The 14902-nt window shown below is 40.3% G+C and overlaps 1 protein-coding gene across 4 annotated transcripts in view; it reads left to right on the top strand.

Moving 5' to 3' along the window:
* Window positions 1-14902, top strand: part of MYCBP2 (MYC binding protein 2) — a 457693-nt gene that overhangs the window by 390784 nt on the left and 52007 nt on the right. For all 4 annotated transcript variants that reach the window (XM_075061530.1, XM_075061532.1, XM_075061531.1 and 1 more), the window contains 6 exons: window positions 1783-2027; window positions 2882-3049; window positions 4246-4403; window positions 5262-5461; window positions 6116-6265; window positions 14555-14715. In XM_075061530.1, coding sequence (XP_074917631.1) covers window positions 1783-2027; window positions 2882-3049; window positions 4246-4403; window positions 5262-5461; window positions 6116-6265; window positions 14555-14715 — 1082 coding nt within the window. The remainder of the gene's footprint in view (window positions 1-1782; window positions 2028-2881; window positions 3050-4245; window positions 4404-5261; window positions 5462-6115; window positions 6266-14554; window positions 14716-14902) is intronic.

The raw sequence follows: 14902 nt of genomic DNA on the forward strand, positions 1-14902 counted from the left end.
CATTGAGGCACCTGTTTAGTCTGAACCTGGGTATGCAAGGTCCTTAATTCATGTGGACACCCAGTACAGTTGTAGTCATGACTTTGCTATTGTGTGTACAAGTCCAAAGAAGACTGGCTTATCAGATGCTTTGGAAGATCCCATGCTTATCTGTTATAGAAGATCAAAGAGAGAGGGGGAAATTATCTTTATCTGTTAATTTTCCTTCATTAAAGCCTTTTTTATACCAGTCCCATCCACCACCTTGTAAGATTTGAGTGCCTAACTCATTAAGAACTTTGATAGAGTTCCTGACAAACGGAAATTAACATTTTTTAATGGTTATTGATGAATTGGTTACATTTGTACTTAGTACTGCTTCTGAAATATTCAACTGAAAGCTGAGATAGCTAGACCCTTATAAGGGAAGATATGGCATTATCTAAATTCTTGTTCTCCGTCTGGTGGTTGGGAGGGACTATAATCCAAGTATAAGGCCTGATATAGAAAATCTTGAAGAAAGAATATTAATAGGTAAGGAAACTTTTTCTCTAGCCTGTCTGATGTATCATTTTTATTTCCTTTGTAATCCCCCCTTGTGTTTTGTCGTTTAAGTGCAATGTGAATAAAATTGCAACAAAAAATTACATTCAAAGAATGTAAAGATTTCAAAGTCAAGCACTCGCAAGTTAGGAAATGCTAGAATTAAGCTTACTGATGTGAGTGGTTTGGAATTGAAGCACAGAGATTTTATAATCAAAAGTGATCACTAATTTGGGATGCCCAGTTTGGTTTGCATAAGGTCTAATTTTTCAGACTACTTCGAATTATATAGCCTTAATATCTTCATAGCATAGCTCACATTGACTTCAGTTGCAGCTGAGAGTGCACTCTGCAAATCAGACCAAAGGGCCTCACATTGGGAACCCAGAAAATGAGCATGCTAAGGGGGCACCTGTGAAAAGTTTGGTTTAAGTGACTTGTCTAGCATCACAAAGGATCTCTGTGACAGAGGCAGGGATAGAATTCAGTTCTCCAGGGCATTTAGCTGCCTTAACCATGAAACCATCTTTTTTCTTCCTGCATCCCCTGCTTTATTCATTACACACCTTCCAATGTCTTGAATGAATGAGCAAGGGGTCTTAGAGTCACAACGATGTCCTTCACTACACAACCCTTATTCATTCCCAAAGCATGGTCTGTGCTATCCACTGAACAAGCCAGGAGCCCTGTGGAAAAAATTGTATGTGAACATGTGTGTCAAAGTGGGAATTTTCTGTAACATTTTTATGAATCCTAAGCATGTATCAGTTTCCCTCTATGTGTTGTATTGCTACTAAGTGAGTGCAAAATATTTAACGTTGCTCCCCAAACGGTGCGGGAGACAGGAAGTGTGTGCATGTGTGTCACATAGCAGTCTGGGTGGAATGACTGATTAATTAATTAACTGATTGAAACTGACCCAAATGAACAGAGGATCCAGCAAGACAGCGAGCCCCCAGTTAGTGAATAATCAACACCTAACAGCAGTCCCTGGGAGAGAGGTCCCTGGGGGCCGTAGAGCAGCATGCTACCAGGGGTAGTCAGCCCCCAGCACTTGAGTGCTCCCCCATCCCTGAGCACTGGGGCCCTAGGAGCAGAGATTTAGTCATCATGGGTATTTATAGTAAAAGTTCATGGACCGTGAATTTTTCTTTATTGCCCATGACCTGTCCATGACTTTTACTAAAAATACTGATGTCTAAGTCTTAGCCTTACTTATAATAAAATAATATGTAAACGTGTAACATTTTTGTATTCTAGGTTAAACAATACAGGAGAAAGCCAATGCAAGTTAAGACTCCTCGTGCCTTGCCAACTATGGAAGCTCATCAAGTGATTAAAGCCAATGCTCTGTTCTTGCTGTCCCTGAGCAGTGCTGCTGAGCCCAGTATTTTGTGCTATCATCCTGCAAAACCATTCCAGTCTCAGCTTCCCAGTGTTAAAGAGGGAATTTCTGAGGACTTTCCCATTAAAATGTCGTGCCTCTACCTGCAAACTTTAGCAAGGTAATGAAAGCTACTCATGAGTTCATAAATCCATTTATTCATAATGTTTGAATAAAAATAAAATGTGTATTTGATATACTAAACTAAAATGTATATATAAAAGTGTGCTGCTCTCGGGAAGCATTCTCATGCTTCTTTATTATCTTGTCCCCTGACTTTCTCTCCATCTGCCATGGTTTTGTCATGTCTGTTTAGATTGCAGTTGCTCCAGGGATCAGAGCTACTGAATTTGGGAAGTGCCCTAACCCACTTTTGAATGCTTGATGAATAAATCTTAAAACTTAAATTTCAGTGATTTAAGAACTTGGTAGCAGAACTCCATAATAAGACTCATGTTATGACTTGAGCCTAGTATACATAGTCCCCCTCCTACCTTCTCCTCTCAATTCAGAGCATTTAAGCATGTGCCCCTTTGTATTTCCCAGTATATTTCAATTTAGTATATAATGTTCATGAGTTCTAAAATGGTTCCGTATGAAGGAGGAAATTTGGTTCTACAGTAAGTAACATCATCTTGAGAAGCCCTGCTGTTTGCAAAACGTTAGCAAATGATAAACACATCCAGATAGGCTATTCTTTAGCTCACTACTTCAGCATCATATTAACATTTACGTTGCTTCAGTTTCTAAAGGCCACAACCAGGTTAGGCTCAAATGCAGTAAGTATACAGATGTGGTAAATGACAGTAAATGCTAGCTAATTGGACTGGAAAGGGTCGGTTGGTTGGTTTTGAAAACTGTCTTTTGGTTCTCGGTTTGTACAATGCCCAGCACAGTGGGGTTCTGGTCCAGTAGGATTCTTGAGCACTATGATACTACAAATCATCATCAATTTAAATATCTGCTTTAATGCAGGCATCATCATGAAAACTTTGTTAGCTATCAGGATGACAACCTCTTCCAAGATGAGATGAGATACCTGCGTTCAACTTCAGTACCTGCACCATACATATCAGTCACTCCTGATGCATGTCCTAATGTCTTTGAGGAACCAGAGAGTAACATGAAATCCATGCCACCAAGGTATGCTAGTGTAGTTCTTGATAACTGTTAGCTAACATACTAGCACAGCACTGAAGTGAACACAAGGGTAGTGGGAATTGTTGCTGCAATAGGTAGCCAAAATACCAAGTCAGCTCAACCCTTGAATTATAGCCATAACTTGTGTATATGTTTGGCTTACAGGCGACCAGAAATTACTTGTTTCCAGAAAGACAACAGTCTCTCATATCTTTTGGAACACGAGCTCCAATTCTGTTAAAAACTTTAAACTAATTTATATGACTTAATTTAACACAGAATTGCCGCAAGTCTGAACTTTGACACTGAAGCAAACAAAATGGAAACAAAATCTGGGATATATCATATATCAGGAGGACATAATCAGCCACAACATTTTTATATATTTATTTCTGTGTCATGGAGCTTGACATATAAGAACAAATTTGAATCTCAACATTTAACCATGATCTCCTTCTGGAAAGAGAACGAGATGTCTGGTCAACTGATCTCAAATCTCTGCTCTAACAGGGATCTTCAGGATCACCTTGGTGTAGCCACCTTGCCCCTTTTCAGACTTGGGGTAATGGGGCTCGCCCACACCCTGTAGGAAGAGTGGGAAGTAGGAGCTCTTCTGTAGACCATAAGAAGTTCAGACAAATTAGGAGGGAGTGAAACATTCCAGTGGTTCGGCAACAGCAGATCAGAACTGGCTGGGAAACATGATTTCCCCCACGAAACAAACTTTTAAATTTCGTGTACGAGGCCCACAGAGTTTATAAATCTGTCTACATCATAAATTTGTTTATCTGAAACTGCCATCTGAATAGTTGGATGCCTCTCCTTGCCCCTCCTCCCATGAAATATTTGGATTGCGAGGATTTACCTTGCTACATCACAATTATATATTTTAAGAAATACAAGATATGCATATTAGTAATGTTTATGTTGAAAGAATTTGCAAGATTTCTCTTTGGCCATACTATATGAACAACTATATGAGTTCATATAGTTATTACTATTATGTTGCATAAGGTAAATTTTCATACAGCGAAATATTGCCATTATCCAAATGTATGCTGCTTCTCATCTGCTTCATTTCCAGTCTTTAAAGCTTGGTTTTTTAATAGTAATACTGTAGTTCTGAATTTTGTCTGAGTTATATCAGTAAAACTTTAAAAAAACGTTTTTATGACCTCACTGATTTCTTTTCTCTCCAGTTTGGAGACCAGTCCGATAACAGATACAGACCTGGCAAAGCGCACAGTTTTTCAAAGGTCATACTCGGTTGTTGCATCAGAATATGACAAACAGCACTCGATTTTACCTGCACGGGTTAAGGCCATTCCCAGAAGAAGAGTCAACAGTGGTGACGCAGGTAAAAATAGACATCTTAAAGCAGAAAAAGTATTTGCACTTTTCTAAAACGTCTATTTTTAGTTTTTAAAAAAATAAATGGAGTTTAAGGATAGATCATAGGATTACAGTTCCTTAGTGAAAGGCTGTAAAAAAAAAAAAAATTACCATTTGTTATAAATATATGTAATAGAGCTGGGCAGACTTTTTTCAGTGAATAGTTTATTCAAGTCCCTTTTCCACATCAGGCGAAGAGGAGAATTGAATCTGGGTTTCCACTTCCCTGGTGGGTACCCTAACTGCTGGGCTAAAAAAAAACCTTCTCCTTCTCAGTCTCTGGTCACTTTGTGAATCTAGTCCTCCTTTGCTTTTGTCAAATGCCCCAAAATGAAATGTTTTGGTTTGACCTAGTTCAAAACTTTTTCTATTCACTGAAAAGCTTTCAAAATGTTTTAGTTTCAATCTGAAATTAAACTTTTTTTGATATTTTAGAATTGACAGTGAACCAAAAATTCCATTATTCACCCAGTTCCAAATACTAATAGCTTGTCAAATATTAACCACATGTAAGCTATGAGAAATATGCAGAGCGTTAAGAGTGGCTCAGGAATTAATTCAGATCTGAAATGAATTCCTGGGAGTTTTCTGCTTGGTTTTAAAACTCAGGAAGAATTCTTGCAGATTTTTAGTGTCTGTTTACCCTGAAGTGAAGCACAATTTTTTCACTTCACCAATTGTATCATATTGTTCTACAATAGAACATTATTAAGAAAGTTGCTATTTTATAAATACTAGCAAACTGGTACTTTGATTTTTATAGCTGCAGTAAAAACAATTACACAAAGAATCTAATATGTATATATTTTTATACTTTAAATAGAAGTGGGATCATCTCTCCTGAGACATCCATCTCCTGAACTTTCTCGGTTAATCTCCGCCCACAGCTCTCTTTCTAAAGGAGAGAGAAATTTCCAGTGGCCAGTTCTGGCATTTGTAATCCAGCACCATGATCTGGAAGGGCTTGAAATAGCAATGAAACAAGCCTTACGGAAATCCGCTTGCCGAGTTTTTGCTATGGAGGTATTAATGCATTAATGGATCTAACTGTAATAAAAATGACACATCAGTTACTTGTCCTAATTCCAGAGAAGTTTTGAAACAAATTTTTATATTAAATTAAATACTAATACAAAAAAGATAATGCTCATTTACTAATCCTAAACTGAGACTTCCAGCAAGTTTTAAAACAAGTCTAAGTAGCCATAACAATGTCTGTAAAATCAGAATTATAAAAATAGAAATGTTAACTGTAAATGTGCTAGTTTGGCTGGTCAGCAGTATCTCTCTAATCTTTAAATGTATCTAAGGGACTTTTTTTTTCTCTCCAAGCTTTGTTTTAAAGTACTATGCTGTAACAGAGTCCACATGATCTCCACATGATCAGTTACTGTGTGACAGGCTAGAGCACTGTAGAGTTACCCCCCAGCTTGCTGTGCATTGTCTTATGTACAAGCCATCAGTGTGGTGTATTCCGTATTATATGTTTACATAATTGTAAGAAATAGTTTATAGCTTAATAAAAGTACTTGTGCAGCAGTATTTTTTATAACTTTTCAAAATACTGGTGCCTCTCCTAATGTGAAATGTTTAAAATGAATCTTTTTGTTGGACTCTATGTCCATACCTCCAACTTTCCTAACCTAAACTATAATTTTATATCTACATTTGTTTTAGGCTTTTAATTGGCTTCTCTGTAATGTCATTCAAACAACTTCTCTTCATGATATTTTATGGCATTTCGTGGCTTCGCTGACTCCTGCCCCTATGGAACCTGAAGAAGATGAGGATGAGGAGAACAAAGCGAATAAAGAAAATGCAGAGCAAGTATGTGAGATTTTAGCATGCTACTCATAAAGTATCTTACAGAAATTGTGGATATGACTGTACAGCTAATTTAAAAATATTTTCTGAATGTGTAAAAGCGAAAACAAACATTAATCTTGTATGTTATGTAACTTTTAGTGAAAAACAAAATCTTAACTATGGAGTGGGAAATTTTAGTTCACTTTTTTCAAGAACATATATATACGGTATTTATTTTTGTTGATCACCCTTAAATATAATTCACATTTCATGACTGCTGAATTAATGTTCTGCTGATCCATTCTCATTTGTTTTAGTAAATTATTTTTGCACTTAAACTGTTTAAAACGTTCTCTATAATAGAAACTGCTGTTTTTGACAAGTACAGTAACTGAAAACTATGCTTAGATTCCATACCAGAAAACTGAGGGAAATTTTTCTGAAGAAACTCTATTATTCTTAGGGCTTGTGTAAACCACAGGTTATGCTGCTATAATTTATGTTGTTCAGTTATACCACCCCTCCTATAGAGGCAACTATTCTTTTTGTTATAATGAAGTAGTCTTGCAAAAGTCTCCTCACCCACTTGACTGGGATGAGTAATTTTCTGGCAGGCGAGTAATTGGCAACAGTTTTTCAACTTTGTAGCTAAGTGTGTTCCAGGGTTTTTTGCAAAGCTTGATGATGAAATTATTTTAAATTAAGCTCGTGTGTGGCCATGACTTGTTTTTTAATTATTTCTTCTCTTTAATGGTGTGATCATGTGATGAAAAACCCTATTGTAATATATATTCTTAAAGTAACAGATTTCAGATAGTGTAACAATCAGTGCAGATAGCCTCTACTGATAAATGGTGCTGTATCTCTATCTTACTGTTAAGTTGTAGTCTTGTATATTATGTTTTTGTATCTGATCTGGGAGTAAGAGGAAGTGTGGACCCTGGGGGGCAACTCTTAGAGGCTTAGAGATGCCTCTACCAGGCCTAAAGAGTGACAGAGAAAAACTGCTCCCTGTGATGGCTTAGAATACAGTTGTGGTGAAGCCAGGTCATCATGCATTAATGCCTATAAAGATAAAGGACTTCTGCAGTGAACCTGAAGGAGTGTGTGAAGCTACAAATATCTAGTCAGGATTGCTGTTTAGCAGGTACCTTTTTTGAACTGGACCAAAGGGTGAGTTCTGAGTAAGAGCAGTTAATGTCACTGACCTGGAAGTGCAGCTAGTGAAAAATCAGACCATGGAGACAGTACACAGTGTAGCTGATATCTAAAAACCTTTCATGGGGCACAGATTAAAAGATGTAAAAGAGCTAAGTGTTGACTTGAGAGATGCTGCCAGAGAAGGTGACAAAAAATTATTAGAACAGCTGCTCTTATGGTATGCTAGTGTGTTCTCCAAGAATAATGAAGATCTTGAGAGATGTGAACAGATACTACCTCAGATTGTTCTTAAGTGAGGGAGCATTCCTGTGAGGCAGCTCATGTATCCGATTCCCCTGGTATATTAGATAGCAGTGGAAGAGAAGCTACATCATATGCTGCATGATGGCCTGATTGCACAATCTACATCGTCTTGTGTCTCTCCAGTTGTAACTGGAAAAGCCCAAAGGAGACCTGAAGATATGGTGACTACAGGAAACTTACTTCACAACATTTCAGGATGGCTACTCCCACATAGCAGAAGCCCTGGATAAAATGTCAGGAGCAAAATATTTTAGTAGTTTTGATTTGGTATCTGGATTCCATCAGATTAAAGTGGCACCTGAGAATCAAGTTAAAAATGCCTTTGTCACACACTGTTGCTTATTAACGCACCAGGATGCTTCGGGGGGTTGTAAATGACCTAACCCAAGTTTTGAGAACTGAAGACATCCTCATGTACTTAAATGACTTGATTTGTTTCCACAAACCCCATTTAAATGCTGACTCCTTAAAAAGTCTTAGAATCCTTTCTTCTTCTACCAGATGCTACTCCCATGTTTTGAGTTCACATATATTGACTTGAAAGGCTCACTACCAGAAACACCAGCTGTAAATCAGTATTTGCTGGTAGTGTCTGACAACCTCTCAAATTGTGTGGTGGCACAACTACTAAAGCATAAAGGATTGACTGGCATTGATGAAACATGTAGTATTGCAGATCAGACCACCATGCTGAATCTGTAGTGATCGGGTAAGAAGTTTGAACCCTGGTTGTTGCACAAAGTTTGCTGACAACTCCAGATAACCAGTATGAGGCCGAGTGTCACCCACTCTGTGAGTGATGTAGAAATGGAGACAGTAAACCACACCACTGGTTCCATGCTTAGCATCTGTCAGTGAAGACCAACAAGACTGGAATACAAAAACATCTTTACATGTAATGCTGACCAGCACTCAGCTATCCATTACTCTCTTGATAAGATTATTTTTGGACTCTGCAAACCCCTCCTTCCCTATGACTTGATGTTCAGGAAGCAAGAATCAACTAGCAAGGTCCCCCTGCCTCTACATAAGTGGGTGACATGGCAGAGTTGTATATGAGTGACCTAGGGACGGCATTGCAGAAGATGGAGAAATGGATCAGCCGGAAGCGAGCATGCCAAGCTCAAAAGCCAGGAAATAGGGGAATTGTGTGCCCATCCAGGAAGGGGAGGCTATGCAACTGGAAAAAGCAACCTGGAAAAAATCCCCAGCTTCCTCTTTTGAGGGGGGGAACCTTACGAGGAATTAAAAAACTAAACTACTACTTCTTTGAGTGATTGTCCCTATGTGTGGTTCACTTCAAGTTGTGCATGCACTCCATATATCCAGGACCTAAGATTTTTCCCTAGTAATTTCTGTCTCGCTCACCAGGGTGGGGAGCCATTGCTGTACCATCTCCACCCTTCAACCTCAGCCTTCCAGCGATTACAGGACCAGAGTATGCCAAGGGTCCCTGGTTTAAAAAGTTGTGTAAAGTGCCACAAACCCTTTTCAATCACAGACTTCCACAACCTCTGTCTATACTGCCTGGGGAAACTCCATATGACTTCCAGGTACAGTATCTGCAGATTGTTCCTGAGTAGAACTAAGCATTCTGGGGAGCTTTGACTCTGTAAGTTCATCATGGAGGAGACCATGAAGGTGGGATCAATCTCTGACTGGGGAGACCCTCCTGACCATTGGCTTAAATAGGGTAACAGTAGCTCCCCTTCTCTCTTCCCTGGCAGCTCCAAAACCTGGACCCCTGAGAGAGTCAGAGTGGAAGGAGCAAGGGGAGACATCTGCTCCCAAAAGGACAAGAGGGAAGGTTTCCTATCCAAGCCCTCTACAAAGAGGCATAAGTCCCTGTCCCATACCAAGTCATCGGTAGCTTCCTGGACCATAGCAGGACCAGTCAGTACTGGGAAGAAGCACACTGGAACTTCCTCACTGGGCAAAACAGCAGCACCCTACAGTACTCAGACTGCTTCTTCAGCACTGTAACCCACATCAACACCACTGGATCCGATGTGGCTTGAGCCAGGGATGTGACTCCATTGACTTCAGCTTGGTTCTTGGCTGCAAGCTACCTTTTAGTGATGCCACTTCCAGGATTACCACTTTTTTCAAGACCTCAACACCCAGAACCAGGGCTTCAGCCAGTATTGGTATCCCTGCAGTACCTCTCTTTGTCCCTTTATACAAGTAGGGGTCAAGCCGGACCAGTACCATCAATGAGAAGAGACAGGTCATCCCTGGCTCATCCAGTCTTGATAGCTCCCCTTCTGGATCCAGATTCCAAATCTTCAGAGACAGAAAAGAGCTATTGGACACACCCACTCCCGCTCCCAGACTTTGCCCCCTGGAGTCCCTTAAGGAGACTCAGGCTGGACAGAACATTGGGAGTTTCCATGATATCTCACTATTCTCACATGAGAGAATACCCTCCATATACCTTCTGGCACCCAGACCTATACCATGGGGTTATGAAATTCTGCAATGGTAGTACTGGGGCCCAGGAGATCCATGAGACTATTGGCCAATATAGTCACCTCATAAGATAAGGGACCCAAGGAGATCCAGAGCTCCCAGAGAAGAGAAGAGCTTCCTCAGCCTTATCAAGAGGCATGACTTCAGCAGCATGAGGAAGACATCAAAAACAGGAGGATTCTTAACTAGTGACCTTTCTCCTCTTCCCTAGACAAGGCAGTGATTCCAGCCCTGATGATTCTGAGGCCTTCCAGGACTTGCTTAAGACGGTGGCAGAGTCACTTCAAACCCCCTGGAAGAGGACCAGGTCACAAAACACAAACTAGGAGTGATATAACTAGTATCTCTAGCAGCAAGGAGAAAGAGATTCTACTTGAGGTACTTCCTTGTCTCCAAGAAGACAAAGGGATGAAGACTCATTCTGGATCTCACAGAGGTGAAAAGTTTCATCTGCCACCTAAAGTTCAGAATGGTGACCCTATGGTCAATTGTCCTGTCTCTGGATCCAGGCAATTGGTTCATGACCCTCAGTCTCATGTGGATATACATCCAGCACATAGGAGTTCCCTGAGATTTGTGGCTGGCCAACAGAGTAACCAGTATAGATTTCTCCTCTTTGGACTCTCGATGGCACCAAGAGTGTTCATCAAGATATTGGTGGTGGTGGCAGTTCACTTTCGCTATTAAGGGGGGATGGTTTACCCTTACATACCTAGTTCCTAAAGCTGTGATCTTACCAGGAAATATAAAAAGAAACCACCATGCTTCTACATCTGTTTGAGAGATTGGGTCTCTGAGTGAACCTGGAGAAATCCACCCTGGAACCCACACAGTCAGTAGTCTATCAGGGCAAGGCGAGGCTGGACAATGTTACGTTGCTTACCAGACGATCACATCCTCTCCATTAGTGGACTCATACAGAAAATCCAGCTCCAGAATGAGTTCCAGAATGTCCGTACAGTCCTGCCTGGCATTTGTGGGTCATTTGACCACAAGAATCTTTGAACTTATTTGCCAGGCTTCATCTCAGGTGTCCGAAAGCCTAGTTGTGGACTGTTCATATTCTGAACAAGCACAGTATCAACTTGCTAGTCATGGTTTCTCAAAATGTCTTAGCCTCTCTTATGGGGGTAGGACAGAGGAAAGCGGGGGAGTGGAGATGCAGTTCAAGTCCCCACTTCCAACAAAGACTGTAACCCCACGCGCATCCCTCTTAGGTTGTAGAGTATACACGGAATGACAGATAAAGCAAGGGATGTGCTCTCTTCATGTCAATGTGTGGAAGCTAAGAGCAGTCAGAGTAATCTGTGAACAATTCCTTCCTCACATCTGTGGCAAATCAGTCCAGGTGTTATCTGTCAGCATGATGGTGCTTCATTACATTTGCAAGCAGGGAGGAGCATGCTCTTCACAGCTTTGTGTGGAGGTCATCACCCTCAGGAATTGGTGCACTCCCATGTAGGTTACCTGGACTGTCGTCTGTTTGCCTGGAATCCAAAATACTCTGATAGGCTTTCTAAACAGACATTTATCCACAGAATATAAGTGAAAACTACACAACCTGATGCTCCTGGCAGTGTTTCACATCTGGGTCTCCCATTCATGGATCCCTTTGTGTCCCATGGGAACAAGTTGAAGGAGTTTTGGTCCAAACTGGGTTAAAGCCCAGGCTGTCTGGGCGACACATTTCGCATATAATGGTCAGGAGCAATACACGTTCCCCTCAATTCCCCTCCTACCTCAGGTGTCGAGGACAATTAAACAATGCAAGACAAAAGTTATCTCCATTGCACCAGGTTGGGCTCAACCATTCTTTGCAACTCTTCACCTGACCTCCTCTCTGCCTTACCTTGGTATGTCAACTGTTAACCCAGGACAAAAGATGGATTTGGCATCCTAATCGAGCCATGTTTCACCTGAAGACTGAATATTTGGATGGAATTAGAAAAAGCCTGTCTGGCTGTTGTCCAGGCCTTCCTGAGAAGTAATAGAAAGGACTCTACCAGGAAATGTTACAAAGCAAAGTGGAAAAGATGTTAATTTGAATGTAACCAACAAAGGATTTTTCCCTTATAAGGAAAGATTTCAGATATGCTGGACTATCATTTATCCTTACAATCCTCAGAGCGGTCTGTTAACTTTCTCAGGATACACCTGGCAGCCATCAGCATGTTTCACTAATCAGTGACACCTACTCTGTATTTTCCTACCCAGTCTCTGCCCACTTACTGAAGGGTCTGATTAGAATCTTCCCTTCTGGCAAAACCTATACCAGTCTGATAAAACTGTGAACCCAAGTCACTGTTCAAGCCCCTGGCATCCTATTATCTACTACATCTCTCTATGAAGGTAGCATTTTTGTCACTGTCACATCAGCCATGGGATTTGGGGAGCCAGAGATGCTCATGGCTGACAAACCCATTACAGTTTTTCACAAAGATAAGGTGTCCATAAAACTATTTTTGAAGTTTTGTCCCTAACGTGGTATCAGATTTTTCACATCAATCAGGATATCTGTTTACTTGTGCTCTAACCTAAACCTCAGTCTAGCAGAGAGGAAGTGATGTGGCATTCACTGAACATGTGTAGGACTCTTGCCTTTTACCTGCATAGGACAAAATCATTTAGAAAGTCACCTAGATTTTTTTCATCATTGGCAGAACGTATGAAAGGAGAGGTCATTTTCTCAGGAAGCCACGGCCAGCACATCCCTTGCCCGCAGCACTTCCTGCTGCCCCCATTGGCCTGGGATGGCGAACCACGGCCAGTGGGAGCTGCGGTCTGCCGAACCTGCCGACGCGGCCGGTAAACAAACTGGCTCGGCCCACCAGGGTGCTTACCCTGACAAGCCGCATGCCAGAGGTTGCCAACCCCTGCTATAAGGTATAAGGGAGCTCTCATATAGGTATAACTGCATCTGCAATAGGGCTTTTGCTGCATAACTGTCAGCAAAAAAATTCACTCCATCTGACATACTGGTGAAACCTTTAAGTGTGGATTAGGCCAATGTGTTCCTCTTCACCTCCTGGCTGCATAGGAAGCTACCATCTTCCCTAGTTTCATTATCATGGGAAATAGTGGGAAGTGGTGACCATTTTGAAATAGGATGCTTTTTGTTAATTTCTCTAAAATAGAAGACCCTATACATCAGCCTCTACTGACAGGTCAGTATTTGGTTATGAAAAATGTCAAATAATGTCCAGAAATCCTAAATATTTGTTTCCAAAAACTATCTGTTGTACCAGATGTATTTAACAGAAGGAAATGAGGGAAGGGAGCATTAGTGTATGTGTGAACAGGGAAATCATGGGGGAAAGTGGGGTGTGTAGCAAATTGTGATGCACAGGTGGGAATAGGAACATGCAGGGGGATGCATGCAGGCGGAATATGGGGGATGGGAAGTAGGGCATAGATTAGGATGATGTGTTGAAGGGATTGTAAAGAGGTACAAGAAGCATGGGTAGTTTGGAAGACAGGAAGGGGAGAAACGGGTATAGACTCCAGCTGATTTGTGCTACACTGACGAGAAAAGGGAAAAAAAGCATCTGTAAACACAGCTTAATGGGCCAGTGGGCTGCTGCTTTTTACTGCTCCAGAGTGGCATAGAATAGCTGATACATGCTGATGAATTGGGCCATAACCTGTTTAATTTTTCAAAAAAAAATTAAGGTTGATATTTCATTTCTAAAAATAATTAGACTTATCATATGGTAACATTCTCTTTTCAGTTTTTTGTTCAGTGTTCATGTGTGAAAATTTTTATTTTAAAAAAAGCCTGGGAAATTTCCAGACAAAAACTACATTAAGTTGGTATGAAGGTTAAGAATGTTTCAGTAATTTTAGGATAAAATACATTTTAAGAATGTTGTAATGATCTCAAAATCAAGGACTTTTTTTAATAAACCTAGGAAATTCAGAGTTAAGTTTAAAAAAGAAATGAAGTATGGTAAGGTATAGCGTTGTGGATTTAGGGCACCCAAGCAACTTTAACTCTGCTTGGTAGGGACACCGGGGGGATGGAAAGAAAAAATCTAATGGAACTTGAAAATATCAGTTTTAAACTAATGAGGGACCACAAACTCTAAAATGCTTAGTCATATGATTATTGCATGGTGTCAATCCTAATTGTGCATTTCTGTATTTTAAGCACTTTATATTTTATTTAATGTTAACTTTACCTCTGTCTTTCCGGCAGTTTAGAACAATTCATTTGGGGATAATTTCAACATCCCTGGGTATATTTTATTCTAAATTATTTATATGAACTCTTAACTTGAACTCTGTTTTAACACTGTTTTTGTCTAAATATACATATATATATTTTATGAAAGCCTCTTGTTAATAGAACCAGTGTAACATATTTCCTTTGAATCTTAGGAGAAAGATACAAGAGTATGTGAACATCCACTGTCAGATATAGTGATTGCTGGTGAAGCAGCTCATCCATTGCCCCACACTTTCCATCGTTTGCTGCAGACCATCTCTGATCTTATGATGTCTCTCCCCAGCGGTAGTTCATTGCAACAAATGGCCCTAAGGTAGGTACAAAATAGGGAAAAACTATGAAAGGCCCAAGACATCCAAACATTGTGAACTAACTCCTTAGAAGATTTTGCAATGTATTTTAGGAGTCTGAACTGCCAGAATATGCTATTTTTAAAAGGAGAAAAAAAGATATTTCTTTAACCCCAACATTAACAAGGGGTTTGTAGAGGAAAAATGTAT

Source organism: Chelonoidis abingdonii, chromosome 1, assembly GCF_003597395.2.
Source record: "Chelonoidis abingdonii isolate Lonesome George chromosome 1, CheloAbing_2.0, whole genome shotgun sequence".
In the NCBI taxonomy this organism is placed as follows: domain Eukaryota; kingdom Metazoa; phylum Chordata; order Testudines; family Testudinidae; genus Chelonoidis; species Chelonoidis abingdonii.